The 26,543-nt window shown below is 48.6% G+C and overlaps 7 protein-coding genes across 7 annotated transcripts; 5 read left to right on the top strand and 2 right to left on the bottom strand.

Moving 5' to 3' along the window:
- Window positions 1–1,464: 1,464 nt before the first annotated feature.
- On the top strand, window positions 1,465–2,290 carry FSST1_003388 (superoxide dismutase; the record flags this gene model as incomplete). The annotated part of the gene is made up of 2 exons (XM_083229465.1): window positions 1,465–1,720; window positions 1,773–2,290. 2 exons carry the CDS (start codon window positions 1,465–1,467, stop codon window positions 2,288–2,290), a joined length of 774 nt encoding a protein of 257 aa, XP_083086818.1.
- Window positions 2,291–4,130: 1,840 nt separating this feature from the next.
- On the top strand, window positions 4,131–5,818 carry FSST1_003387 (uncharacterized protein; the record flags this gene model as incomplete). Its single annotated transcript, XM_083229464.1, has 6 exons — window positions 4,131–4,140; window positions 4,197–4,655; window positions 4,931–5,106; window positions 5,153–5,396; window positions 5,446–5,572; window positions 5,623–5,818. 6 exons carry the CDS (start codon window positions 4,131–4,133, stop codon window positions 5,816–5,818), a joined length of 1,212 nt encoding a protein of 403 aa, XP_083086817.1.
- A 753-nt stretch (window positions 5,819–6,571) lies between these two features.
- FSST1_003386 (pyridoxal phosphate-dependent transferase) lies at window positions 6,572–8,959 on the top strand (the record flags this gene model as incomplete). The annotated part of the gene is made up of 2 exons (XM_083229463.1): window positions 6,572–6,786; window positions 6,886–8,959. The coding sequence occupies 2 exons, from the start codon at window positions 6,572–6,574 to the stop codon at window positions 8,957–8,959; spliced, it is 2,289 nt and encodes a 762-aa protein (XP_083086816.1).
- Window positions 8,960–9,304: 345 nt separating this feature from the next.
- FSST1_003385 (transcription factor domain-containing protein) lies at window positions 9,305–12,283 on the bottom strand (the record flags this gene model as incomplete). Its single annotated transcript, XM_083229462.1, has 4 exons — window positions 9,305–10,637; window positions 10,686–11,427; window positions 11,482–11,989; window positions 12,056–12,283. 4 exons carry the CDS (start codon window positions 12,281–12,283, stop codon window positions 9,305–9,307), a joined length of 2,811 nt encoding a protein of 936 aa, XP_083086815.1.
- A 3,160-nt stretch (window positions 12,284–15,443) lies between these two features.
- On the top strand, window positions 15,444–17,721 carry FSST1_003384 (transcription factor domain-containing protein; the record flags this gene model as incomplete). Its single annotated transcript, XM_083229461.1, has 6 exons — window positions 15,444–15,513; window positions 15,579–15,598; window positions 15,655–15,755; window positions 15,809–16,039; window positions 16,090–16,698; window positions 16,755–17,721. 6 exons carry the CDS (start codon window positions 15,444–15,446, stop codon window positions 17,719–17,721), a joined length of 1,998 nt encoding a protein of 665 aa, XP_083086814.1.
- Window positions 17,722–19,852: 2,131 nt separating this feature from the next.
- Window positions 19,853–21,593, top strand: FSST1_003383 (general substrate transporter; the record flags this gene model as incomplete). The annotated part of the gene is made up of 5 exons (XM_083229460.1): window positions 19,853–19,945; window positions 20,006–20,140; window positions 20,198–20,348; window positions 20,399–21,137; window positions 21,194–21,593. The coding sequence occupies 5 exons, from the start codon at window positions 19,853–19,855 to the stop codon at window positions 21,591–21,593; spliced, it is 1,518 nt and encodes a 505-aa protein (XP_083086813.1).
- Window positions 21,594–22,410: 817 nt separating this feature from the next.
- Window positions 22,411–24,049, bottom strand: FSST1_003382 (putative exoglucanase type C; the record flags this gene model as incomplete). The annotated part of the gene is made up of 3 exons (XM_083229459.1): window positions 22,411–22,767; window positions 22,822–23,388; window positions 23,441–24,049. 3 exons carry the CDS (start codon window positions 24,047–24,049, stop codon window positions 22,411–22,413), a joined length of 1,533 nt encoding a protein of 510 aa, XP_083086812.1.
- Between the last annotated feature and the right edge of the window lie 2,494 nt (window positions 24,050–26,543).

Below are 26,543 nucleotides of genomic sequence, written 5' to 3'. Positions count from 1 at the left end.
CTTTGACCTGAGCAGTCACCAAATAGGGTGTTGAAGCTAAATCGTAACTAAGGTTTACGAGTTCGTGATTGAGCACGCTATTGAATGCTGCAGTGTTGGTGTTGGTTAAATAGGTTAGTCCTGTCTTCCACAGTAGGAGGGTATTGGTGGTGTAAGCGACCTTGGCATTTAAGGTCTGGTAGCTTCACCTCCAATAGCTTCAGGTACGCTCAGCTACACGAAACGAAACAAAATGAGACGAAACGCCAGGGTCAGATGATGTTTATATGATCGCCCATATATCTTGGCTGTGCCCTGTTTGAGCTTAAGCTTACAGTGACGATTCAATTCAATCTTATGTTACAAAAGCGAATGAATAAAAAGCCAAGACTGGAGATTGGCCAGTGACTCCGAGATGTTTTGTCTCGATGCGGCAATACCAAGGCTCGGAGGTTGATGAGGGTGGACTGGAGATCCGTGATGCCATCATTACACATGTAGCTTTCAATTGTGGTGCAACATAACACCATAACCATCACCGATTGTAGCGATTAATGACTGATTTAAATGTTATTCAGGCCCATGGGTGTCTGTGCAAGGTTACGCAACCCTCCCTTCCTCCCTCTTGTCAGCGACGCACCGCCTTTAGCAAACACGGGGTTCGGAAGAGTGAATATGATCTTGTTATGGCATGGTCATGGTCTATTGAAACAAGCAAAAAGTAAAACAAAGCACAGCGAAACAGAGCGGACCAGACCAAACCAGAGTACAGCAGATCGATGCAGAGCTAAGCCACGTTGACAGTGAATACGGGCTCTCGCGGAACCATGAGCCGTGAGTACCAATCGTTGGGCTGACATGCCTTTCAGAAGAGACTATTGCATGCTGCAGGGCCCCAAAAGAATGGATCGTCCTCTCCGCGTTTATAGTTGAACAATCCAGTCTATTCGTTGGGAAAGGTCAAAATCAAGAGCCTCTTGCTGGCTTTTGCGCTGCCAGTGATGGACCGCTAGACCATCGACCATAGAAACAGGGACTTTGGTATTGCCCTCAATTTAGGCGCGGCATTTAACATCTCATTTGCCGTAACATCCATGCCCTGTCAGGCTTGGTCTTTGTTCTTGGTTGTTGAATAATCGCCGTGCAAAATGATCCTAGTCAACGCCGCCAAACCAGTGATGACGCTTCAGGCTTGGCGATCCATTTGGAAGCTTCAGCGCCTCCCGCTATATATAGAGCCCACGCCTCTCAGCCTTCCTCCTTCCCGTCCTGTTTTGTTATTGTCACTGTTACTGCAGCCTTCACCTCGGTCTACCTAAAGTTACTGATTCACTCTTGAGCCAGTCTCAACACCTAAATTAATTTGTCAGACCCTAGTGGTTCGCTCGTTCTTTAATACTGCAACTACTTTTAGTTGCACCACCTGCTCGCTTGCAGCTTACAATACATACATACCTACTCTTTTTTATCGCCAACTCACTCAAAATGCGCCCTCAAGCTCTCGCAGCCGTTCTTCTCTCGGCCTCTGCCGGTCAAGCTGCTGCCCAGGATGCTCCTCGAGTCAACGACAACCCTCCTGGTGTTGGATACAAGGCCACCCTCCCCAAGGAGCCTTTCTTCAAGGATGCTGCCATCGATGGAAATGTCAAGGGCTACATCCACGCCCAAGCTACCGATTCTGGTCAGGGTGTGAAGTTTATGGTCAAGTTCAGCAACCTCCCTAAGGAAGGTGGACCTTTCAGTAAGTCAAACCGCCGTGTTCCAATATAGTATACACATACTGACCTTTGTAGCCTACCACATTCACGTTGATCCTGTCCCTAACAACGGCAACTGCACTGCGACTCTTGCTCACCTCGACCCTTTTGCGCGCGGCGAGGAGCCTCCCTGTAATGCCGAGAAACCTGAATCTTGCCAGGTCGGAGACAACAGCGGCAAGCATGGAAAGATCACAAGCGATCCCTTCGAGACCGAGTACATAGACTACTACGCTTCCACCAAGGACGGTATTGGCGCCTTCTTTGGCAACCGCTCTTTCGTCCTTCACTATGCCAACAAGACTCGCATTACATGCGCCAACTTTGTCTCTCAGATCAAGCCTCCTGCCACCAACGAGTCTTACTCTGCCCCGGGTTATCTGCCTACTCCCACCGAGACTGTCCCTTTGACGCCCACGAACACGCCCAATCCCAGCACTGAAGCACCAGTCTCTACTGCGACCGACGCCGTTGGCCCCAACGCCGGCTCTGCTATGGCTGTGCCGCTCAACCTGGCTCTGGCCGGTGTCTTTGTGCTCGCTTTCGCTCTGTAATTGAAGCCAGCCGTTGAAATGGGCCTGTGACCAAGGCGTGATATTTTTCGATTCGTTTACTGTACATTTGTTCATATTTCTAGTACCGGGGCACATTACTTTTCATCTTCTGACCTGACAATGCCTACTAGTACTAGCTGCAGGGGTGTTCTAGGGCCGTGGACAGACAAAGAAAATAAAATGAATACTTTCCCATATACGATGGATGTCAAGGATGTGCTGTGGCGTTTTGTTAATAAGTGAATATGCAAGTCGGCTGTTAGGACCAACGGTTTGAGGCTTGGAGCGTTGAAACTGCCAGGCACAGCGAATGAGCAGGCCAAAGTGTAAACAAAGACGATGGTGAAACTTATAGGATGCTTACGATAGATTATAGTTATAATGCTTATGGATGTCAACTTAAGCATGATCTGCAGTTGCCAGGATCCATAGTTTATTATCAATGTCACTTATTATTTAACTTTCTGTCATCTGATAACTCAAGTTCTCTCGCCAGTTAGATTGGCTAATTCAGAGTGCCTGCGAGGCTATTGAGGATCGACAAACAATTTATGATTCATTAATGATACCCCACAGAGGGTGCAAGGATTGCTGAGTTTTGGTTGCAAGAGCCCGGTCAATATTTAGTACATACATTATACCAGTGTTGCATATTTAAAAGCTAGAAATAATCGTTTCTATTTTATCGGAGCTCAAGGTTCCGCATGTTGATGTGCTGACTCAATCTCAATATACCTATTTGATGGTTTTACACGATTTCTGAAGTCTAATACCGGCTTTTTCTCTCGCTCTATGATATGATCTTACAAACTTCCGGATATGTCTATTACACCCCAATGCTCTCTGCTTCTTTTAATATGAATGCTACCCAACTGCTGCCCCTTTTTTAGACATGGCCCCCAATGAAATCATCATTACAGCACTGCTTACATCCTGTCGCCAAAACCTCCTCGAATCAACAGTCTGAGGCCCGGGCCTAGCGCAATGCAGCAATCACTAGGGCTGACAGTCAAAGGATTTTACTAACTTTTAGTCCGAGTCAATGTCTCAGCTGGGAGGAACTTGAACCTGGCATTTCTTGTTCTCAGCCGCCTTTTGTACAGAATCTGCACAATCCCCGATGCATCTTGTAGCATCGCCTCACTCCGAGGATCGACGATTGGCTGCATCTTCTCAGAGTTCGTCCGTAGGGAATAGGCCATGGATTCCAGATGAAGGAAAATAAAAATCCAGTAGTTCCCTTGAGATGTGTGTGGCGGTTAAGTCGTAGTCAAGTTGAGCTGAAGGATTGGCCTGACAGAGAGGCTGTCATATAACAACTCCGGTTGGATATTCGGTTCAAGACATGCCGATTGTCGTCCGTCCCAAAAAGGATGTGAGAAGTGAATTTCCTGATTCCAGTCAGAAACACCTCAACAATCCATATTTGTCATCTCTCTCTCGTTCTCAATTACTTTCAAGAGGGTTGTTTGTATCTCAACGTTGTCTCAGCTCCACCAGTATTAGAGACGTGTCCATCATTAGCCTCCCAGACGTTATTGCTGCTCAACTCACAATCACATGGCTTTCTTCCCAATAATGGTATGTCATATTCTAAATCTTTATATCGGAGGTTGTATCCTTATAGTCCAACTATCTCTTTGTTCATGAATAGCCAGCTCTTGCCATTCCCTACCCGTAACTCGATTATCTCTTAGATCACTATCATTTCTTTCACTAATAGCGAGTTCAGACAAACGCAGACACTACTATAGAAACTCTCTCAGGGCTACGTACAGCTCGAAAGGTTATGGAGTATAACTCGTCAATTGAAGACTTTCGAGATGACGAATATCCGAATATGGCCCAAGGTGTGTCAAGTCTCACCCAACCTCATCCTTCCGTTCTACTAATGCCGGTATTACAGGGGCTTATCTTGATCACGGAGGAACCACCATATATGCGAGGTCTCTTATAACCGGCTTTTCACAAGCTATGATAGGCAACCTTTGGGGTAACCCGCACTCTGAAAACCTCCCAGCGAAATTGTCCGGCGAGATGGTGGACAGCATCCGTGCAAAGACACTCGATTTTCTAGGTGCTGACCCAGAGCACTTCGATCTCGTCTTTGTTGCCAACGCTACGGCAGCTATAAAGCTTGTTGCTGACGCATTTCGCGACCTGGGGGAAAAGACGCCGACAAAAGGCTTCTGGTACGGATGCCATAGAGAAGCGCACACGAGTCTCATTGGAATCCGGGCACTCGCAGCAGGAGACTATCATTGTTTTGACGATGACGAGAGCGTCGATGAATGGATCTCTCGACCTTTCAGCTGCCAGACCCAAAAAGGAAAACCACCAAGTCTGGGCTTATTCGCATATCCGGGTCAGTCAAATCTTAGTGGACGACGCTTACCCAAGACTTGGCCGAGAAGGATTCGTAAACACCCTCAACTTCGAAATACCTATCCCTTTTTGACGCAGCGGCTTTGGCCATGACGAGCTCTTTGAGTTCTTTATTCGAAGACCCCTTAGGTGCGCCGGATTTCACTTGTCTCTCGCTTTACAAGATTTTCGGGTTTCCTGACTTGGGAGCTCTGGTTGTGAGACGAGCCTCTGGACATGTATTGTGTCTACGAAGGTATTTTGGTGGGGGGACAGTGGCTCAGTTGTCGCCATTGAAGGACACTCGTGTTATGAAGAAGGTGCCCGGCCTGGGGAACAAGTACATGTCGTGGGGTATTCACGAAGGGCTTGAGGATGGCACATTGCCGTTTCACAGTATATTAGCACTTGGTATCGCGATCGATACGCATCTCAGACTGTATGGCTCCATGGTAAGTCAAGGCATTATTTGTAAACGAGCTAAGCTGACACCCACAGGATATTATATCTCGTCACTGTTGCTACCTCGCTCGCTCGTTATACGAACAACTAGCAGATCTTAAACATCGAAACGGGTTACCAGTAATTGAACTATACGCCGATGACTCTGTCAGGCATGGCGATCCTTCAGCACAAGGGCCGACTTTTGCCTTCAATATCATGAGGGAGGACAGTTCATATGTGCCTTGGACTGAGGTAGAAATACTTGCCAATAAAGCTGGAGTATACATCCGAGCAGGGGGTGAGTATATTGTGTCGGTCTTGGTCACAAATACTTACTAGATATTTAGGCGTTTGTTGTCCTGGCGGAGTGGCCCAGGCTTTGAATTATGAAGAATGGGAATGGGATCGCATCTTCTCAAGTGGCCATGCCTGCGGCTCAACAGAGATGGCCGTCGTACACAACAAACCGACTGGGTATGTTTATCCAGGTCTAACAGTGTATTGACAATTACTGACGAAGACAGTATCGTTCGTGCAAGTTTGGGTGCTATGACTACCAAGCGCGATATAGAGGCTTTCGTCTCGTTCCTACAAAACGAGTTCGTCTTTAAAAGAACAGCCATGCCGCTGTTGATGGAATCATCGAACGAGTTACCTTTTCGAGAGCCATTTCTCTATTCAATGCGCAATGTATCTGATATGGAGCATATAATGAGCTAGAGGGAGTAGCTATGGATGGGGTATCGGTTTTTCAATCAGATGGAATAATTGTACCAGTCTGGAATACTGTGAAAACATTTAGGCTCAGTTATACTTGTGTCTTGTAGTCTGTACAAATCGGGAATGAATGAGAGATCTTGCATATGCTTGGTCACGACTTATACATGGATCACAATGTCAATATCCATGTCAAATGTCACTTTGCCGTGCAAGTACTAATAATTCGCTATTAAGTCATTCATTCTCTTCGTGTAAAAACTGGTGGGGAATTCGCTGAGCGTGATGGTCTTCAAGAATTGGATACAAGCTTGAAACACAAGTTGAGTTTGGTTGCCGCTAGTTATCTACATCCCTCATGTCAACATCGTACCTTCACGTGATTTCATCATAGCAGCTTCACAGAAAGAAGGCGGCAATTCACAACCAAGCAAACACAAATTCATTACAAAACGAGATATCGTCTTGTTTGTTTACTCCTAGTTGCATTATTCACAGTATTTTGTATCGTTTGTACCATAAACAAACGCCACCAGTATCTTGATTTTTTTCTTCCCTTTTTTTCTCTCTTCGCCATCTCATCTCGTCCCTCATGAAATCATCGCGATCAGATTCTCTACCTATACCCCACGTCGCCAATTCCAGCCCACACCCTTGATCCTTTCTACGCATGCGATTTACCCGCTACGATTGTATGTCGCATGCAAATGAACTATTATTTATTATAGCACCTATGCTGCCACTTCAATCGTGAAAATGGCAAAGAAAAAGAACAAGCAAGCTGCTGCTGCTTCTGGTAATGAGGGGGGGCAGAATGCGACCCTTGACGAAGCTTCGCAAACGCAAACACAACCTTCCACCACTGCGACCATAAATTCGAGTGCAAATGGAGGTCAAAAGAAGAAGCCAAAAGCTTCCAGGGAATTGCCCTCGGCAGCTTCTTCGCAGACACTTAACATTTGCCGGAACAAGTAGGTCCTAATCTTTGCGCTACCGGATCTGCTCAATAAGTTGCCCATTTGCGATTTGTTGGGTGCACGACAGACATATTGACGATCAACCTCACCTAGGCATTGGCGATACATATCCTCCTACCATGGACCTTGGCTACAGATGCCCATCGAGATCCTCGAAACAATTGCAAACATCAACTACAACACCCCACGACCTCGTCCTATCGACCCGGCCGTCCTGTTCGACCTGCTCAAGATCCGCCGTCTCGTTGACGAAGCCACAAACCTCGCCGTGAGAGCTGCTAGTGACATTGCCTCACCCGTTTTGACCAACGTGCATGGAGGTTTGCCTGGTTCATCGCCCATGTCAATGCTGGGCATGATAGGTCCAGGCCATGGGATGAAATTGAGCCAGAAGCGCAAGTCGCAGATGAGAGAGCAGGCGAGCCAGAAGCTTAGTCGTGCGTACCATCTAGACGAAATAGCTTGCAGTGTTGCGACAATGCAGGGCGCATCAACAATAGAGGAAATTGGTGCTGTTGTCTTGCAGCGTAACCCACAGGATCTCGATGCTAAATATGTGCATTTCTTCCATGAGAAGATCCCCTCCCGCCAAATGGCCGAGTCTACCAGCCTAGAGTCATTGACAGAGATCATATCTGAGAAGCCCAACGAGAGCGAGGCTCTGCGCACTCGCGCCATCGTCAGGACCTTCAAGGAAGATTACGAGGGCGCTGCTCATGACCTCACAGCCGCCCTTGCTGTGTGTCGAATACATCAGCAGCCCCATCGGCCAAACGAGGAAGCCAATTCGAAGCTGTCGCATACGGGTAAACGTTGGCGGCAGGAGGTTATTCCAGCAGAAAAAGATCAGCCGACTAGCTTAGAAATCCAGCTGTGCTTCCTACGTGCCTCAGCGTACCTATCGTGCGCCTGCCAACACATTGAAGACGGCCTCTCTCTAGCTCAGAAGCAGAATGGCCATGCAGATACAGACCAGTCAAACGGCAAACCCAGTGCAGAAGCCAACGGCCAGGATTCACAGGAGCAGGACGAAAACTCTCTTCGTAAACAGGCCGAGGCGCGGAAGCTTGTCAAGAAATACGCAAAGTGGGCGCTCAGAGACTTGCTCGCCTTTCTGTCGCACTTCGAGTACGCACCCAACCTGCCAAACCTAATCGTCAAGGATTTCAATGACCGCGTGAATCTATCCGCACAAGGTGTACGCAATCCTCGGCCATCTGAAGCAACATACCTTCTCGAACCACATACCACATACACTCTCGCCGAGCTCTTCGCCGCTGTCCCTCCCTCGGACCTGCCCCCTTATCCTAATGAAGATGTCACAAACCCTGACAAACAAACTCAGTCGTCAGATAGCCCGAAAGCGTGCGAAGGGTCGAGTTATCATCCCCTTATGACCGATGCTCTCCACTCACTCCTCCTTTGTCACTGTCTCATCCAGACCTCAGCCAAAGAGCTCCAGCGCCACACTTATATGGCGGCACGATTGATACGCCTAGCTGATGGATACCCAATCTTTCAGGCGTGTCGCTCCCCAGCCCGGTCTGACTGGTTAGAAGTCCTCCGCCGCGCTGACGACAGCTGGCTCCAGCTTAGTGCATCATGGGACACTCTCTGTACGCCCGCACCACTTCCTTTCCACTACGATCCCCTTCAACACGGTGCCACAAGTGCGAACACGGGCGCCTCTCGTAAAGAGGCTGCAGCCGCCGCCGCATCTCTGATTAATGGCGGCTCTAGCACGGAGAAACCTGAGCCGAGCCCTGAGGAACTACGCCGACATCGCATGCGCGAGCGCGACCAGCGGGTTCGTGTTGCTCTCAGTGACCAGAGAGTTTGCGATGAGGACACGTTCCGCGCATCTATCGAGGCTCAGGAGAAGCGTGCAGAGCAGGAAGACCGTGCTGCCGCTGCCGCTGCCGTCACGCCTAATGGTGCATCCAATGCCGACGGACGTCCGAAGCGATGGGTTGTCGACGACAGCGAATTCTACCCCGTTTGTACCGCGAGGGCCACCATGATTGCGCAGTGGGTTTGCGAAGCACCCGTGGTCGCAAGCACCACAAGGCGCAAGAAGAGGACCAAGCGGCCCGAAGGCAAGGCAGACACATTGGCTGATTCTGCGAAGAAGATGAGTCTTAAAGACACAGCAGCGACAGTATCGTAACTGGATTATCTCTCCGTGATCTAGCTTTGCTTTTGTAGCAATTGATTGGCAACGTAATTGATTGATTGGCCCGGTTCCCAGAGCCTCTGGTTATTAAGAGCATGGGTTGTATTCCTACGATGAGTTTAGAAACTTATCCCATAAGCATAATAGCAGGGCATATTATGGCTAGGAGGATTATATAAATAGTATAGATCACGATTGAGCAAAAACTGATTCTATAACCCACTGTTCTCATAGACGAAATCTAATGCTACTGATACCCTTGAGAAACTCCTTCCATGCTTGTCTGTCTCATGATACTATCTCATCAGTGACGCCATCGTATCCCAAGTCCCAAGTTCTTCAGTACCATCTGTTAGTCGGTACCGTACCTCCATTTAAGAAAGCATCAATGTCGCCCATGCCCTCCGTCTCCAACACATTCATAAGTTCGAGTTGCTGAGATTGCGTGAGGCTGCCGTGGCGAGCAAAGCCGTAGTCGAATTGAGGAGCCGGAGTATTTCCACCATTAATATTCTGCAATCCGAGACCAGAGTTTGACATATCGCCATAGTTCCCAGGGCTGGCCAAAGAATCGTTGAAGAAGCTGTTGCTCATATTACTGAACGTATATGGGTTGATGAAAGGCGCAGGAGGCGAGAACCAATTGGCGGTATTGCTTAGTGGAGGCAGAGGCCGTTGTTGAGGAACCGACTGGGGATTTTGTGGCACAGCAAACATGGGAGCTTGTTGAGATGGCTCGATCTTAATGGGCGGTGACATGCTGTTATGCACAGGCACCATGGGAACCCCAATTGGTGATGCACTTTGCATGATGGGTGTCGGATGGGCCGTTATGGTGTTTTGAGGCGACAACGTATTGCTAGGTGTTGGTGTCGCCATATTGCCAGTCGGGACGGAATCTGGAGGCGTCGGAAGTTGCTCGGAAAGATGGTCTGGAGGCGAAGTCATATGCTGCTCTGGGGTTGTGGTGGCTGGCGGTGTTGGGTCGTCCATCATAGTTTCGCCAGGTTGCATAAAGTCTGGAGGGAAATACGAGAATCTCCGACCTGTGGGCTCATTGCTAGCAGGGTTGAAAAAGATGGAGTTGGACCTGAAGCTAGGCTGAGGAGGAGGAAAGTTGGGGTCAAAGGCGTATGCATTCATGGCCTCCGGCGTTGAGTTGAAGATCTGGTTAAACTGGGGTGCGTTCTGAAAAGGAGCTTGCTGAGCATTGTTTTGGAAAGCTTCCGGGGAGTTGGGGTCTGCAAAAGATGGGGGCGTATTGAAGAAGTTCGTTGTCTGCCCAGTCATGGGTCGTTCATCGTAGCCCTGTAGACACGCTTTGGAGAAGATGGAGTAAAGCTGTGAGGCTGATGCAGATCCTGGCCATCTTTCTGCACAGCGTTCCAAAACATCCAAGGAAGTATTGATGAGGTTCTCGACCTCACTTCGACTATGGTTTTGTCGTACCTCGGGATATGAGACGGCCCATAGAAGCGTGTTGAGAGACATATTCACCGTCAAGAGAAAAACCCATGTAATATCCGCACCACTATCCATCTGTTTGGAATTCAATTGCATGATGTATGCTGAGCTGTCGAAACAAATTGCAGCGGCGCGAGGTGATGGCTTTGGCACTTGGGGAGAGGGCCTGTACATGAATATCCTCATTTGGTGATATCGGCCAGTGAACCTGTTGCATGTTAGCGGTGGATAAGATGACATGAATAGGGGGTCATACCAAGGCTTGCACCAGTCAGGCTTTGTAGGTGATGCATCTAGCCATTCCTTGTTCATACTCTCGACTCTTGCATACCATGGATGGCAGTCGTCCTTTGGCTCATCCTTCTTCTTCTCATACAGAACCCTTCGAATTTCTGCTTGGTACATTCTCATCTTGTAAAAGTGAATGGCAACAAGTTTGCGTTCGCTAGGTGGGCCAGGCTGGATGCCCTGGTCCGTAATATTCTCGTCATCGACTGTTTCGAAGAATTCGACATCTAATCGGTCGTCCCCTGTCGCAAAGTTGTTGGGCCTTCCCATGCTGTGCGCTAAGCCATATTCCATAGCGGCTACAGTCCAGATAATTCGTCGTCGCATATCGATTGTTTTGGGATCCGAGTCGTAACCACTTGATATGGTCTTCTCACTAGCCAGTCCTTCCTGTTGACATATCCTGGCTGCCAGGCCGATTACGTAGTAAGTTGGCATCCTCGTAGGGGTGAGAAGCGAGTATTGTCCAAGGAGTACAAGGCATTGTAACGCCTTGAGGTCTTTCTGGCGAACGACGTCTTCCAATAATTTCATCGCCGCCAAATAATAACTGTCTGCTAAACCAGCATATTGCGTGTCTAACTTTTGTAAGCTAATAGCCACAAGCATTCTCACGACAAAGAGTCGGTATGGGTCGTTGTCGCCATTGTAGACCGCGTCAAGATCCTGTAGCAGGTCTTTTTCATGCAAAACAGGCCAGAAGAGTTGAGCTGTGATCTATTAGCATCAAAATGCAATTCCTCATCCAGCTCTCATTAACCCACCTTTTTGATTAAAGATTTCCAATAACTTATCTGCTACAGCTCTTGTTGGCAGGCTTTCGGCTGGGTGCTGGCTGACCATTGGGTAGCTTTTTCGCCTAGCCGCAGGCCCAGTTACCTGAATGGACTGCATGCGAGCTTGCCTGGTACGAACGCTGGGAATAAGATCGGAGATGCGCTTTGAATCTGTGTATCGCTTCGCTTGCTCCATGACAAGACGAGTCATGGCAATCCCGCTACTGGGCCCCAGATATCGATGGGTTTCGTCACCGCCATTGAGGCGGACCAGCCCACCGGGCCGTACCATATCCTCGTTGCTTTTGGGATAGTCGTTCTCATCATCCGTGAATTGACTGAGCTCCGCTTCGAGCTGCCTAACTTTGTCTTGCAACTTGATAACATACTGCCGGTTGATCTTGCGACCTTTGGCTGCATCTAGATATTCGCATGTAGACCCCGATCTTTCACATGGCAGACAACGGGGCAGGGTAGGATCGCATCGTGTTTTTCTCTGCGCAAAAGTTTGTTAGCATAGAAACTCAAATATTCAAGCCGGCGCAAGTGGGTGTGAAGGTACCTGTCGACAACGGCAGCAGGCCGTTAAAGTGTGGGCAATGCGGTGGCCCGAACCATCCCCATCAGAAGTTTCGTCGGCCTGCTGCATCGGTTTTCTAAACGTCTGCTGTTGCTGTTGTATTTGCGGTTGGTATTGAGCCATGTGATGCTGAGGATGGCCCATGAAAACAGGATTTTGGCGTTGTGCGGCATGACTGAAGCCTTGTCGAAAGATGTCTGCCGGATCCATTGGGCACGTTGGCGGAATCGCCTACAAGACGGTTTGATTTTGATTACGCGCAAGCATCCGATGTCCGATGTTGTCAAGGTCGCGAAGCCGGTACGCCGAGGGGAGGCACTGTTACAAACACAGGGAACGGGAACGGGAACAGGGCACAAGGACAGGCCGATCGTGGGAGAGAGCGAAACGGAGCGATGACGATAGACTCAAATAACAGATCTGGGCGGTTTGTCGAAACCGAGGGATAGGACGATACGGATCCGCTGGCCAAATAATAACCACAACCTGAATATCAACTGAGCGTCGCGAGATGATTATGCTGTAAGAGTTCTTGAGAACCACAGATAAAGCGGTTGTGTACAGATGAATGGTCAGGTATGGACGGATGTACGTCAAACAGCAAGGTACAGTAGGCTCCAGTCTAGTGAGGGAAGGAGGGGCAAGGCAAGCAAACCAGGACCTGACGGCAAAGGTCAGACAATGATAGCTGATGATTGGCTCCACTGGCTGTCTATGCAGGGTAAAAGATGTCGATATAGCGGGGGAGTTCTAGTGAAAGGGGACGATAGAGGTCGATGCTCGCTGCTAAACGATTCGTTAGTGAGACCCTGGGAAGTAGTTAAATGACAGACTCCGCACTTGTTGGTCTGTCGAAAGCGGTACGAGGTCAAGCAGTAAGGTATGTGGCCGCATCACCACTGCCGTACTGTAGGTACCTATTTAGCGTACAGTTAGTAGTCAGTCAGTTGGCCGAGACGAGCGGAGGCTATGATGGAAATTACAAGAGAAATTCTCTTCTTGACTAATTTATCTCTCGTCTCGGTCTAGGTCTTGGTCACGGTCTGTTTACCTATTTGTTTTGACCTGTTGCCTAGACCAAGTAGAGTTTTGCAACTCTTGTGATATGGATACTAAAGTCCCTAGGCTAGTTGTGTCACTCTCGCAATGGTTGGTCAGTTGTTTCATCCACGGTTCCATTGATTCAGGTAGGGCATCAGCTCCAATCTTTCAAGCTGGTTATTGATGAAAATTGGGTTTTATCTCGCGTGGAACTGGTCTGAGCTTCTCTAGTGTAGATCTTTGGATGGCAGGTAGTTACGCTGTAAAACTATTCGGCCAAACCCGCACTACATATGTTGCTGAAGATTAATGGCTTTTGGGGTATGCAATCTTCAAACCATGTGATAGGTACTGGTATCCAATACAACTCATGATTTTCTCACGTAGGAAAGCCGAACTGGCATAGATTTCTGCAATAGCCATGCTTTACATACTTTGCTGGATGCCAATGAACTGACTCCTTCAGCAATACGTAAAAAACTCGTCAAGATTCCTTGTTGCAGATTCTCCAGGGTCAAAGAGCCCACACAAACCTCAACCGGAGACTGAGACACGTCACTATACATAGTACAGGCTATTAGTCACTTATTAGCTTGTTGGGATTCAACAACAAGTGGTTACTGAGTGGAACTGAAGAAGCCTCACCGAGTACAAGGCCGGCTGGCTGTTACGGCATTTTTTGCCGTTTGCATCCTACATCTGAGGCTTTGCAGTCATGGAGTTTGTGTTGCGCCACTACGGGCAAATATAAGCCCAGTTGACTAAACACATGGACGGTTCCTACGAACAAATGTCTGCAAGTTCTGCTTTGATATATCGATCAGTGGCCCATGACCTTGCCTTGCCGTGCCTTGCCGTGCCCTAAGAGCCCCAGTGTCTGATAGCTGAACATCCCCTGTCAAGGCATTCCTTCGGGTAACAGATCCGAATCACAGCTGAGCACCATCCCGAGACTTGAGCCTCTCAGTTATATGCCGAAACTAGAGGTAAAGTCGGCACTGTTCTGCACGCAAAGTACCTACATTGGCGTTTTTCGGCCGTATTTAAGGTATTAAGTTGACGTGCATGGGGACAAGGATCCGGACCTCCCGTCTGCCATAGGTAGGTAGGTGGTAGGTAGTAGGTACTGTAGACAGTACATCGTAGGTTACAAGGCACCTTGCTGGTACATCGGATATAATGTAGAATTTGGATTCTTGCGACAAACCTTGGTGATGATGTGGTAAGTAATTTGAAGCTCAAAAGAGTTGTATGGATGTTGTCATAACACAATTGCATTATCAGCACATTAGTAGTCCATATAAAAGTTGAATAAAGTTTACTGTTGTATCCATGGTCAACCGAGGCAGTCGCGAAGCGGCTAGAGAGAGAAGGGTGTACCTGCTTGCTCGGGTTACCACCTTCTAGGTATCTTGGAGCTTACCTTCCTTCCACCTTCTACCTGACTTGGGTTATCCATCCCGTCATCGAGGACCGCCTTATCTGTTACACTCTTGTTAGAACAAACCCTGACACGACATCAACATCAGCAAAGACAAATGCGATTTATCTAATTCTTATGATCATGCTTTAACGTCGTGTACATAGTTATTTACTATGCATACATGATCTTGAACTGTACACGCCATCGGCCCCACCCTATGCAACAACCTGTTTGAGGGACACGACCTTGTGAGAGAAACTGGAACAGCACTTTACTTTTGTTGTTACCCAAAGTCCCTTTTATTCCATCATTGTTGTGTTCTTCTTTCCCACCGCCTAAACTTGACTTCGCCGATATTGAACCAAAGCCAGAATCGGCTAAGCAGTACCAAAATACTCTTTGACGCACCGAGTCCCCGACTATCATTCCTTTGTTTGATGATTGTCCCGCAACCGTCCACTCAGAACTCGAGTCAACCAACGACGCCACGACACAGTGGATTGACTGCCCGCACCAGGACCTCGTCCATCTCCCACGCCCCTTTTTATTGTATTTCTGGTCACCGACAAGGCTGAGGGAGACCCTGCAGTGCTCAGCTGCAATCTCTTCATATTGTTGGAGACAAAAGCTGAGATTCAACACCAATCGATTGGTCGTCATCTGTCCTCGCTTGTCTGCCAGCCTGATCCTTGTGGCCTCGAGTGTCCCGCTTCCAAGTGGAGAAATTTGACGACATTCCTCCAACAGTCACCCCAGACTTGTTCCATCAATTGCGCTCTCTTGTCAGTTTTCATTACGACTGTTGTTTTCCCCTGGCAGGATTTGCATAATACCAGTCCAATACGACCTTTTGTCAGATTTGCGACATAAGACAGCCAGGGATTTCACACTTCAGTTTGCGACAAAATGCCCCGTCCAAGTTTCTCTCACAACCCTCTTCTCAGGGTGTCCCGGCCTGTGTCAGCCTGTTCCCGGTGTAAGTGTTGAACCCAACTGGTTCTTAGAAGATTCTTGAAAATGCTGATTTGTTGAACCTTATAGGCCGTGCTGCAAAAGTCAAGGTGAGCAAACGGACAGTCTTGTACATGCATTGGGAGTAGGGGCTAACACTGTTTAGTGTGATGGTAAACTACCTGCTTGCACTGCTTGCGAAAAGGCTGGTCGAGCAAATGAATGCTCGGCGGCTAATGACCAATTTGCGAGGGGCAAAGAAAGAAGGTTGGTTACTGAACTGAACGTTGAATCCATGTTTTGCTCTAACTCATGTCCAGTTACGTGGCTGCATTGGAATTGCGAATAGAGAAGCTTGAAAAGAGACTGCAGTTTGCCAAGTCGCGCAAAGCATCAGTTGCAATGCATGACACAGATGCGTCGGCTTTTAATGTACAACAGATGGATCGCAGGGACTCACTTGCCCTTATTCGTGCTGCTATACATCGAAAGGCTGCCCATAAGAGGGAAACCTTGGATGTCAATTCCCTTGTATCTGACTTTGGATTCCTGTGAGTATGGCGACTGAGTTGGCGTTATCTTTTCGACTGACAATCGGCAGATCTGTCAATGCTACGACACGAGACTTTGAGCCTATATCGACAAACATGACATTTGCGAGATTGGTGTTGGCAGCAACTACAAATGATGCTCTTCCAGAATCTCCCGAGGCCTGTCTGCCTGCGAGGCCAACTGCTCATGCTCTTGTTCAGCATTATATGGACAATATCTACTCATTGTTCCCCTGTATTTCCGAGACCGCACTTCTAACCGCCATCGACGATATGTACGACAAAAACAACAGCAGAACTATTCAGCACTCGGAGTACTGGATGGTGTACATGATTCTCGCTATTAGCTCTATATCCCAAAGCCGGCGTAGCCAAGATATTCACTACCAGGATGGTCTCAAGTATGCTGCGAGAGCCATGAATCATGCTGATGAAGCACTTGCCCCGGGATACGTCACACAAATACAGTCGCTACTCTTGCTCACGCAATATGCTATGCTCGATCCCGCGCACTTTGATAGTTGGCACTCGATAGGATTTACAGCACGTGCCATTGTCGACTTAGGCTTTCACCAGGATCCTCCTTTGTCTTCAGTGCCTGACAAATCTGCTTTAGATATGCGGCGTAAGATCTTCTATTGCGTATACGCCCTCGATCGGTAGGCTCTTTCTTTTCTTGTCGATGGAAAACTCGCAAGCTGACCCTGATTTCTAGTACAATTAGCATGGTCTATGCCAGGACATTCTCGTTCACTGATGATACGGTTAATGTCGCATTTCCTCAGGCGTCCGGCAACGCGAGACGAGGATCAGCCTCAGGTGCCCTTTCTGGGCCTCAATCAGCTGACCCTGCCCTGCTACTCTTTCAACTTCGACGAGCGCAATCGCATTGGTATCAGGACCTGTACCAGTCTGGGTCAGTTCCTCTGCCAGATCCAATCTCCTATGTCTGGAGGATGTGTCTCGATATGCGGGAATGGCAAGATACTCTGCCAAACAACCTTGCTCCCGAGATCCGGCAATTGTTTGACCAGGAGCTAAGATACAGCTATGTTTACTGCATTGCGCCCTCTGCTAGGGCGCCTAACATCACCGATTACAACCGTATCTTGATATTTGAGCATTCTATGGCTTATCTTGACACTGCCCACGATATCGCACAAAGCGGGCAGAACTCGGGCTTCTTCACGTACCACGACGTCATGAGGATCTTTTTTATGGCAAGCCAGTTTCTCGCGGTTATACGAGATGCAGAAGACATGCTGCTATCAGGATTGCCAGTGCCAATTCCAATCGCGCGCCCCGGCACTGCCCCTGCCCCTCCGCTTCCAAGGCGATTGCAACCTCAAGGAATGAACGGAGAAGATAATCTTGATCGAAGTTTGAGGTGTTTGGATAAAGTCTCTCAGACCTTGAACACCTTCGGGGAACGCTGGGTAGATGCCTCACATTTGAGGGAAAATTTTGGGCTGATCTCACAAGAAGTGGTGGAGCGTCTGTCGGAGAGGAGGCAAAGGCGTGATGCTGCTAGAGAACAGTATCAATCACAGTACCAGGGCATAGGTATGCCACCTCAAGGTCAGGGTGGTTATCAAGCGCAGAACTCACACCAGGCAGAGGGAATGCAATGGGCAGGAGTCGATGTTACACATATGATGCGTGGCGGTTACCCACCACAATAAGTAAGACGAATACTCAACGGCGTTCTCAGCCGGTATGAGTTGACGTTTCGCTCACAATCAACGGCAGTGCCAGGAGGTGGTTAATGAGCTCGATGTAGGATAACCACCACTGACTCGTGAATAGCAGGGCGTATTTGCATTAAGGTCTGTTTGTGTATCGAGACATCATTAGAGGGAGAACAGGCTGATATGTCTGGCAGTGTTTGGGGTTTGAAAAGGCCTCTGACAGCAGCCTACTGGGAGAGTACAAAGACAGGATACCATTAGGGTAGAAAGACTTGGTGTTTAGTGTCTCGTGATTTTGGCGTCGCGTTGCCGGTTCTGGGTAACTGTTTCCCTATTAAACGCAAGACTAAATAACAAATATCACAGCCTCTCTGGCAGTGTCAACAATGGAGGTCCCCTGATGCTAGGATGTGATACAAATGTAGGAGACGCAGGACTGATGGAATGTTTCTTCTTAACCATTGGTCATTGAACGGGTTTTTCCTAGTAGAGGGTTGCCACCCGGATAGATCGACCTTGGCATTCAAGATTGCGGCACGGATAATTATTTTGCTCCAAGTGGAATGGTCGACATAGAACATGACATCCGGAGAGAGTGCAAGGTCGGGCCGGGGAAGGAGAACCGAGTCTTGGCTGAGCGCTGAGCTGGAGCTTCGCGTTCTAAGATTTGGGGTACGAGGTGGTATTGTGAATGAAGCAAGCCGTCCATCTAGTGATTCCAGCCTTGATCAAGGAGCGGCTGACCTATATGAATTGGCTTTTCAGTTTATTTGGAGGGTTCTGGTGTTTTGGGGGTTGGAGTCCACGCAATCGGTATAGTGGATTCGATGCTATCAAAGAAACGGTTTGCTACAGATAATCCTATTCAGACTAGTCTTTAGGATTTGCTTCTTTTTCTACCCCCAGATTCATCCATTCTCCATTACCGTCCCAACTAACAAGATATCCAGCCCGGATTGACTAGGTAGCCAAGGTAAAATGCCAATGCGGGGAACCGAGATTGAAAGCGGTCTACTCCGCACGGGGTGAACGGGAAAATCGTGGAGGTGGAGAAACGTTTACGACTTGGCTAAGACTGAGCGGGTCTAGCACGGGCAGAGTTAAGTGCAATCACAGTCTGGACGGATAAATTGAATTGCGTAGATGTTCCACCAATCGTGGCTTTTGCCGTCCCTGCCATCTGGTACGATACGGCTATCATCAGCCGCAGGATGCATCTTCCCCCCATTCTCCACTCCAAAATTGGCAGCAGGCGCCGAGCTGGTGGAGGAATTGGCATGGGTTGACGCCAAGGGCACACGGAACTCGGCACCGCGTGGGAGTGTCTTTGGTCTATTCTTTGATATTATAGATGGAATTCTTGCGTCTCATCTTTAGATCGTATGAATCGTGGGGGAATGGGAGGTATCTTTGGGGGCTTCGATTTAGGGGCAATAGTTTTAAGTCTAAGTTGATTTGCGGGGGTTTCCAATAATGGCTGGCGGTCTGGTCTGAGTTAACAATGAACGGATACTACCTCTCTTGTGTTTCGACAGTTAAGCGAGCAATATCAATGTCACGATAAGCACCTAATGACATGCACGTGAAATGTCTTGTCTATCTGATAAGTCATGGCCTATCAAAAGCCAAGATAAGGGTGCATGGAAACTGCAGAAACAAATGCTTTGGTTCCTGCTCTGTTGGTAAACTCGCAGGAACTTTTAGAAAGCTAGGAGGAAAATAAGGAATCAGTCTATCATTTAGTCGGTCAAACTAAGCCTTTATTGACCACTTAGAGGAACACTGGTGGTGGGGAAACCGCTCGCGTCCGCAATAGCAATCGTAGCTGCCATCTGGGGTTTCCTGGTAGGCAGACAAGAAGGGCAGGGCAGGTAGTCTGGGGTCCGGGGGGCAAGAGATGACTCTAGACCCAGGTCTGGGGGTTCCTTCCTCGACTCAGATAGAGATAAAAGAAACACTGAGGAAGCATCAATCTTTGTCCCTTTTCTACTCTGCTCCTTGTCTCCTTCACCTTTAATTCTCTTCTCACATCTTTGGTCTCCTTATCTGGGAGTGGACAGTTGAGACTTCCCTAGGGACAACTTTCTTTATACAGGCAAAAGGAGAAAGACCAAACACCGCCAACATGCCTAGCAAAACCAGAACCTACAACTGGTTCATTGCCATGGTAGCAGCGTCTTGTATGACGCTCTACGGCTTTGACTCCAGTGTTTTCAATGTAAGTCCATGAGCATTCAGTCTGTTACTCGGAACATCTCGACTAACGTGACCTCCTTAGGCCCTCCAAGCTTCCGAAAACTGGCTCAACTGGTTTAACCTCGACCTCAAGGAGGATAGTTACACTGTCGGTCTCATCAACACCTGCTACACAATCGGCGCCATCGTCAGTGGTTTCTTTATTGGTGGTCCTCTGGTATGTTCAGCACAAATACAACAACTATGCGAACAGTATACTCATTACTACATATAGGCTGATTGGCTTGGTCGACGTGCTGGTATGGGAATCGGATGTTTCATCACCATTATCGCAGCTATCATCCAGGCCTTTGCTCCTAAGGGCAAGCTTGGAGTCTTTATCCTGGGCCGTGTCCTCATCGGTATTGGTCAGGGTACTGCTCTTAGTAAGTCATCTACTATAATTTACTTCTGTGTAAATACTGACTCTTCCTAGCTGCCGGACCCGTCTATATCGGTGAAGTCTCGCCTGCTGAGATTCGAGGTCAAGTCATGACCTTCTGGCAACTTTTCTACTCGGTCGGTGCCTTCATTGCCTACTGGATCAACTATGCTTGTGGAAAGAACCGTGAGAAGCTCGGAGAGTGGGACTGGCGCATGGTTGTTATCTTCCAGGTCCTCGTGCCTATCATCGTCATCGTCTTGCTCCCATTTCAGCCCGAGTCTCCCCGTTTCCTCATCAAGAAGGGCAAAATCGATGACGCCCGAGCCGCCCTTCGCCGCATCCGAGATACCGAGGAAGAGGTCGAGGAAGAAGTCTTGGGTATCCAAGCCGCTATCGAGTACGAGAAGGAGGCAATCAGCCCCGGATACCGCGCACTCTTCAAGGACCCCTCTCTCAGAAAGCGTTTCGGTATCGCTGTTGTTCTCAACGTCGGTCAGCAGCTCACCGGCCAAGGTACACTCAACACCTACTCTACCTCCATCTACAAGCAAGTCTGGACCTCGACCGAGAAGATCAACCTCATCAACGCTTTGTGGGCCACTATGGGTATCCTATTCACACTTAACGCCGTGTGGACTGCTGATCGCTTTGGTCGTCGCTGGATCTTCATGGTTGGTGCTGTCGGTATGGCTGTTTGCATGTTGATCGTTCCTATCATCGGTCTCGCTACTCCTACCCCCAAGACTGAACCCTCTGCTATTGGTATTGTCGTCATGCTCTACCTCTTCATGTAAGTTACATCACGAACTCGGATTGTTTCGGTCGATACTAACATACTATTTACAGCTTCTTCTACAAGCCTTCGTGGGGTGCTGGTGTCTGGATGTGGACCAGTGAAGTCTTCTCTGCCAACGTCCGAACCCAGGCCGTCGGTATGGCTTCCCAGTGCCAGAACGTGGCCAACACCATCTTCCAGCAGTTCTTCCCTACTTTCCTCGCCAAGACTGGCCTCAAGTGCCTCTTCTTCTTCTTCGGCGTTAACATCCTTCTCGCAATCTTTGTCTTCTTCTGTGTTCCTGAGACCAAGGGTATCGCACTGGAGCACATGGACACTGTCTTTGGTGGTGTTGACCACTCCGAAAAGGGAGCCCAGATGCTCGGTACTGACGTTCCCCGCCCTGAAACTCAGCAGTTCAAGGACGGTGCGGAGATCCAGGAGAGCGAGAAGAAGCGCGAGTCTGTTTAGAGGAATTGCAGTGATTGGATAATTAAGTTATGAAAGATATTTGATTATATTGGCAGAATCGTCAATGACAATATTGAAGTTCATCACTTTGACACATAGCTGAGCCTTAACTAGACAATGAGATATTATCAACTTCAAATCATTCTAGCTCGCAGATTCAGTACAAGAAGTGATAATCTGGCTCAAGTCTTAGTTTTAGCCTGCATCAACACCAGACCACTTACATATGCTATGCCATCCAGCTTTTACCGTGGTTATGGCGGCAACGTGTTGGTATAATCGAATATTATCATCGTTACTTCGTTGAGGCCAAATCGATTATAATACGTTGGTCCTGATCTAATATAACTTACCGAAGTAAACGGAAGAGCTCACAAAATTTCATCAATATCTTGTTCGTAAGGTTATTGTAATCTTTTAAACTGGCCCCATGATATTTTTATCCATATTGTTGTACTATTGGGAAACTACTACCATAAGCATCTCTTTGTTTTTGCAAGAAGGCTTGGACGAAATATCACGCCGCCAGGTAATCATTCAAACATCAGGTTTTCACAGAGTAAACGAAACACCAAGTTAGTTGATAACGACAGTTATTGCTATTCTTCTACCAAAGTATATACAATAGAGGCAAAAGTCGCTTTTTTACTGCGCGATACAAAAGAAGGGCGAGAAAGAGCATAAAGCAATCGACAAGCTGGAAAACCAACCCCTTTCCACATCAACCATCTTCGTCCCTCCCCAAGGCAACTTCACAGGAATCATCTTCTCATCAAATCTTTTCAGAATCCAGAGATAGCATAGGCTAGCCGCGAATTTACTGGCACTGGTAGTAGAAGTCGTTGATCTTCTTGCAGGTGAAAGGAGACTTGCAAGCAGTAGGACCGCTGTAGTTGGTACCACCGCACTGGGCCCACTGGTCAACGGTACCGGGGTTGGTAGGGTTGGTAGGGTTGGTGGGGTTGGTGGGGTTGGTGGGCTCAGGCACGCCCTCCTTGTAAGTGCTGCCGATGGGACCGAACTTGATGTTGGAGAAGGCAACCTTGGAGTTGGGGACGTTCTTCTCAAGGTCGGCAGGCACACCAGAGGATGTGGAGCAAGATCCTCGCTGAGCACCGAGCTTAGTAGAGTCAGTGGGGTAGGTAGAGTCGAGCCAGAGCATGTTGGAGTGGTGCTGTATAGGTCAGTATCATGTTACATGGTGAATTTGGAGTTTGGTAGCACTTACATCGTGCCAGAGAGACATAACAAGAACCATGGGAGCCTCAAGAGCATCGCTCATACCGCTCCAAGCACCCTTCTTCGCAAAGTCATCGGTGTCGCCAAAGACCTTCTTCTGGGCAGTGCAGAATTCAGGGGTGAGAGAGCTTCCGGGAACTCCAGCGATCTTGGACTCAGAGTTGGCGATGACCTTGCCGTTCTGGACGTAGAGACGAGTAATCTCAGAGAGACGGCCGTTGCTGCCCTTGTGGAACTGGGTGACGACAGTAACCTTCTTGGTGGTGTCGACGTTGAAGCCGGATCCAGGACCGTAGAAGGTCTTGTTGCCCTGGCGGTAGGCGTTGAAATCACAACCGTCAGCATCGCAAGTTCCGCCGTAACGGTCGTTGGAGTAAGTTCCACCACAAGAGTCACCAGTGCAGGAGTGTTGAGTGAGCTTGGTGCAAGGGTGAGGAGTGTAGGCAGTGGAAATGGAGTTGGCCTCCCAGATGTCCATCTCAGGGCAGCATGTGCCCATGTTACCAATGCCAGCGTTGACATCGCTCTTGGATGGCTGCCAGCCATCAGAGTTGGCCTTTATTGCATGTTAGCTTTCATTCCGAGTTCAAAGTGAATTTAAAGCTTACCTGGCCGTTGATGAACTTCACGTCACGGGGACACTGGGCGTCACAGTAACCAGTACCATACTTAGCTCCGGCCTTGTTACCAGGGTACTTGGCCTTGCCACCGTCGGCGTCCATGCTGACAAAGTACAGAGCACCGTTCAGACCACAGCCAATGTTTGAAACATCGACGTCAAAGGTGAACTCGTTACCCAAGAGCTGGAACATCTGGTAGGTGTTCTCGTCCTCCATGAGGTAAGTACGGCTACCGATGTTGGTACCATAAGCCCCCTTTGTGACAAAAGAGAGGCTGAGCTGGTTGCCGCTGGAGGTAATTCCGTAGGTGCTGGCGTATTCGGCGCCGTCGATACAGCACTTCTCAGCACAGACCTTTCCACTGGTGCAGATGGAAGTGTCCCACTTGTTACCGGTGTAGCAGTTGGTAGATCCGGACAATTGGTGAGTCCATCGCCAGTTGGCATCGATGGTGACAGATCCCTGGACGTTGCTGCATCCGCTGGATGTACACTTGGACCAGGACAAGGCAGGCTTGGTCTCGGGGGTGAGAGAGCAAACTTGCTGAGCTCTAACGGCTGCAATGAGCGCCGAGGCGGTAGCGATAGCGCGATACATTGTGAACGAAAGCTGAACCGGTGGATAGATGAGTGGACTGAAGAAGATGTGATGAGGAGTGCGGTGAAGTTGATCTGGTCTGGGGACTCAAGCTTATTATATACTTGGATTGTAGACATGGACGAAATGACCCGGAACTACCAAGATCTTCGTTCCACCGTTGACCAACTCTAACATGGTATGATCAAAAAGAGAAGCCGTAGTGCCGATGAGGCTCCATTCTTGCATCTCCAGACAAAGATCGGGTTGCGGGCCGCGACCCCTCTGACAGGAGAAGGTATGATGGTCAACATTTTGCCTTGCAAAGCTTGGCTTGTCAAGGTCAGGCTGGGTGTAGCTCCAAGGCGGCGACATATCGGAGAAGCGGGCGCACGGGTGAGCAAGTTCCTGAGTCGATCTCCGCAGTAGACTCAATTGCGTATAGTAGATGGCAGATGCGTTTCTGCAAAAATGAAAAGAAATAATGAGACCGGTCCGTCGTTCCCGAAGGGGAGAGACGTTGGCCTCCGAAGAGGCTGTACTCGTGAAGATCCCCCATTGGATAATCGTCAAGCCTCGGACTGGTGAGGGCGTATATGAAGAGTCCATATTTGTCTTGCTGCGGAGACCTTCTTTCACAAGAAGGCTACGACAAAATAGGATGCTGTCCGTTTCCGGGCCGTCGCTTCCATCGCCTATCGACCTCATGAGAGCAATGTAGCATAGACTGGAATTACAACGAGATCGTGAGGTGGTTCAGCAAGTACCCCTGAAGAGGTAAGAAAGAGAAAACATCCACCCTATCGTCTTGTTCGGGCGGATCTTCGTCTGGGATCAAATTAGCCGTACCATCTGGACAGGTGGCTAGCTCCACAGTATACTGACTTCAACGGTGAGCCAAGACGGTTTCCTGTTTGCCACGACTTGGGCATGGGATCTTCCATGTATGCAGCAGTACTGTTGTAGCTTCCATACAAGAGCAATATGGAGAAATCGTTTGTTAAACCCCACCGGGTTCTTTCGCCACGGTTATGACGCTTCGGACAAACATGACCTGCAGTGCAAGGTTATGCTTGCTCTGAAACCCGTAGTTCTGGATAGAACCCAACATCCAACTGAACACATGTTTAATGCATATCACTCCTTTGATGGTGAAGAGACCACTGGTATCGCAGACTCTGTCAGTTGTTCCTATCAGATAGTATGTTACTTGATATGTCACTTGTATTGATACCTGGGTGTGTAATTCGCAGCAACCAGTTCCGCACACGAAGCATCATGTCTCCGTCCTGTGCATTGCGGCTTGCGCCAGTGAAAGAACTCACGGTACTTCGGGACTCCGTCCGACCGCTTAAAAAAAGTGTCGTGGACCATCTTCTGTAAATTTGAACATGCTCATGCATTCATTTCACGCCCATGCTCATGTCGAATAACAGAGGGTTTTGGTCAGCTGCTGGGTGTTGTGGAGGCTGTAGAAATTAAACCCCTGGCATAGTATGGCCAGGTCAGGCAATGAAGAAACCCGTCGTCCAGATTCAGCAGTTTCGGATACATCATGACCGAGATAGCGTTCCGGTCCCTGTCATATGCCGATTATAGGCCAGGATCCTGCTGCCGATTATATGAAGCCTCGTCAGGCAACCAGTTAAGCCACTTTTGTGACTGGTGGTCTCATGTGACGACTGGTAAAGGTGCATGCCACAATCTAATACAAATGTTGCAGTTGCGGTTGTGTTCTCAACGGCATAGAATTGTGTTGTGAGCTCTTCCAATCCGTCTGATTTAGTGGCTCAAAGTCGAGCAGTAATGCGACTTCGATCTGAACAGCTGCTTGCCGCAACGATAAAAAGTCCGTAGCTCGTAAACAATACCATTTCGAGCCACGGAGCATCGTCAACTAGATGGTCCGGAGCCCGAAACCTTGCATAAAATGGTCATGTTCTCTTCGGCTCGAACCGCCTTGGTAGTGTTGCCAAGTCAGCCTGTACTCGATACTCCACACTCAAGGCAAGTAAGAGGTTATCTCCATACGTGGATGTGTTCCGGGGATATTGGGATAGCCCATTTCAGAAGTGCGGGGGTGAAAGTACGGATAGTTGGCCGACGGATTAGATCGTGGAGGATCTTCTTCCGTTCTGTCCTAAAGCGTAACGCGACTTTGCCTTCGGTGGTTCGATAGTCAACGCGATGCAATACAATTGCAAGGGCCTGTGGCTGATTGTCATATTGGAGTTAGCGGCATCATCTGGTGTTGGTGGAACGTAGTTGTTCCCAAAATCCGTTCTTGTAAGGGCAGAAAGAGGTTGTCATGGTTTGGATAGGGACGTGGACGAAGAGCAGGCCAAGTTGCCACACGTGACCTTTACCTCAACATCAATACAACTCCTACTGTCTGACAGACCTCTCGACCATAATATTCTGACTTATTGTTCATTGAAACACGGCTTCAGGTCAAGAGCAACCGAATATATTTCAGCATGCAATAGTATCCAGAGGTATCAACAACGCCCCTTAA

The sequence above is a fragment of the Fusarium sambucinum genome, chromosome I, assembly GCF_050947815.1.
Source record: "Fusarium sambucinum isolate potato_lamoka chromosome I, whole genome shotgun sequence".
Classification (NCBI taxonomy): Eukaryota; Fungi; Ascomycota; class Sordariomycetes; order Hypocreales; family Nectriaceae; genus Fusarium; species Fusarium sambucinum.
This window is presented reverse-complemented; position numbering and strand designations above follow the sequence as displayed.